This window comes from Gekko japonicus, unplaced genomic scaffold (assembly GCF_001447785.1).
Source record: "Gekko japonicus isolate JY-2015 unplaced genomic scaffold, Gekko_japonicus_V1.1 scaffold8095, whole genome shotgun sequence".
In the NCBI taxonomy this organism is placed as follows: domain Eukaryota; kingdom Metazoa; phylum Chordata; class Lepidosauria; order Squamata; family Gekkonidae; genus Gekko; species Gekko japonicus.
Window position 1 is genome coordinate 9,678 of NW_015162202.1, and position 1,850 is coordinate 11,527.

Consider the following 1,850-nt stretch of genomic DNA (forward strand, 5'->3'; position numbering starts at 1 on the left):
CACTGCATATCTCAAAAAGTAAGGGGTGACAATGGGAAAGTGAAAAAGTCTTGTCCCCAAGGAAGGAGTGAAGAGGAACTCCTATGACATTACACACCAAACAGACTTCCTTTTAAACCACAGTGGTTTTCTATGCTTTTAGAGGCCTGAAAGGACCAACACAAACACAGTCTGAACCCAAAGTCAACAAGGGAAGCCAACCAGTTTTACTCCTATGAACTATCACACACGGAACCCTGTTCTCATGCAAAACAACTCACGGGCTGGTTTCTCTCCTACCTGAGGGATGGGGAAATGTGTGGAATACTGGATGTGCCGTGGCTGTTCGTAGAGCGATGCCAGCAATCCATCTGCAACCCTGTCTTTCAGAAGGAAAGAGGCTTGCTGTCCTTCTCAGAATCCAGTTTCTCAGGGGAAGGACTGGCCTTGGATTCGCAGTGCATGGGAGGAGAAAACATCTAGGAACAGACAAGCAAGAATGTCTGGTGAAGTGGCACGGAAGGAACATTACCAACAAGTCAGCTCAGGAAGGAGTCGCAACACATGGCCATCAACCAGGCCAACATGCCCAAGCAAAATAGGCCTTTCCTTCACAGCATGCCAAGAACCAGGGGACACCTAAGGACCAGGCTGGCCAAGCTCTCAATTACTTTTTTCTGTCCATCAAGAATACCTGACCATTTTTGCCCTGTTGACTACCACGAGAGAGACACTGGCCATGCCAGGTCCCATCCTTCATCCTTGGCTTCAGCAGTCTCAGATGTGTAAATAAAAGCATTTTAGGGATGACAGTCCTTACGGATTTTCCCTCTCCACTAGTCACACAAAACCAAAGACAGAGGCTGCCTCTCAAACACTCCTGCACATGCCTGTGAGAAAAACTGCCAGGCACACTGCAGAGTTACAAGTGCCCAGCCAAGGGGACTCTAACAAGGTTGTACCGAGAAATCCGTCTTCTCCACGTCATCAAAAATCACACTGGAGCTCTGGTCAATATCCATCTGGCACTCTGACAGGCCCATATCCTGGAAGAGACAGGAAACAGCGCAGAGTCATTCAACCCCTATGAGTGCCACAAGCAATACACGGGTTCCCAAGAGTCTGACATCATGCCTTTCCTGACATCTCACCTCCAGTTTGATGCTGCTATTGCCCTCTCCCTCCTTCCTGTCATGTTCCTCAGCAGTGTCATCGAATGGCGAGGGGGGACGGGGCCCATGAACATCCAGGGCCAGGTCACCACGGGAGATCAAAGTGCACATGTACATGTTGTGAGAGAAGACGTCGTGTCTGATCAGCTCACAGAACAGCAGGACTAGATTGAAGAATTCCACCTTCTCATTCTCATTGCTGGGGTCGCCTGCCAAGGAAGGACAAAGAGAAAACAGGTGAGCAAGGCAGCAGCCCAGCCCACTCCTGAGCACCGGTTGCCTGGCTGCCTCAAGCACTACCCTCGTGAGAAGCAAAGGCAACCAGGGCTGTCACACTTCCTCTGGGCTCAGCATAGCCCAGATCCTGAGGGGAGGCACAGGAGAACCCCTACTTAATACGGGAGCCTGGGTATCCAAGAACTGCATGAGGACATCCTGAAAGACCGGAGCGCTGACTGCTGACAGGGAGCCTGATGAGATGGAGCCCTTCTCATCCACCACTTCAGAGTCACCACATCTCTGAGAAGAGGAAGGAGAAAGAAAGAGGGTTAGACCCTTCTCCCACTCTCTGTCCTTCCGGGAACAAACACAAATGTACACACAATCTGCAGTGGTCACCATGAGAACATCCACCTCACAACACATCATCTCTCAGAAGAACGGCAGGGGCAGCAATGCCCCCTTGGCTAGTGCTTTACA

At 50.7% G+C, this 1,850-nt stretch overlaps 1 protein-coding gene across 1 annotated transcript; it reads right to left on the reverse strand.

Moving 5' to 3' along the window:
• Positions 1-365: 365 nt before the first annotated feature.
• Positions 366-1,670, reverse strand: LOC107105689 (mediator of RNA polymerase II transcription subunit 12-like; the record flags this gene model as incomplete). The annotated part of the gene is made up of 4 exons (XM_015405684.1): positions 366-458; positions 942-1,025; positions 1,131-1,360; positions 1,544-1,670. Coding segments are annotated over 4 exons (534 nt in total), but the record flags the coding sequence as incomplete, so codon positions are not given.
• Positions 1,671-1,850: the final 180 nt, after the last annotated feature.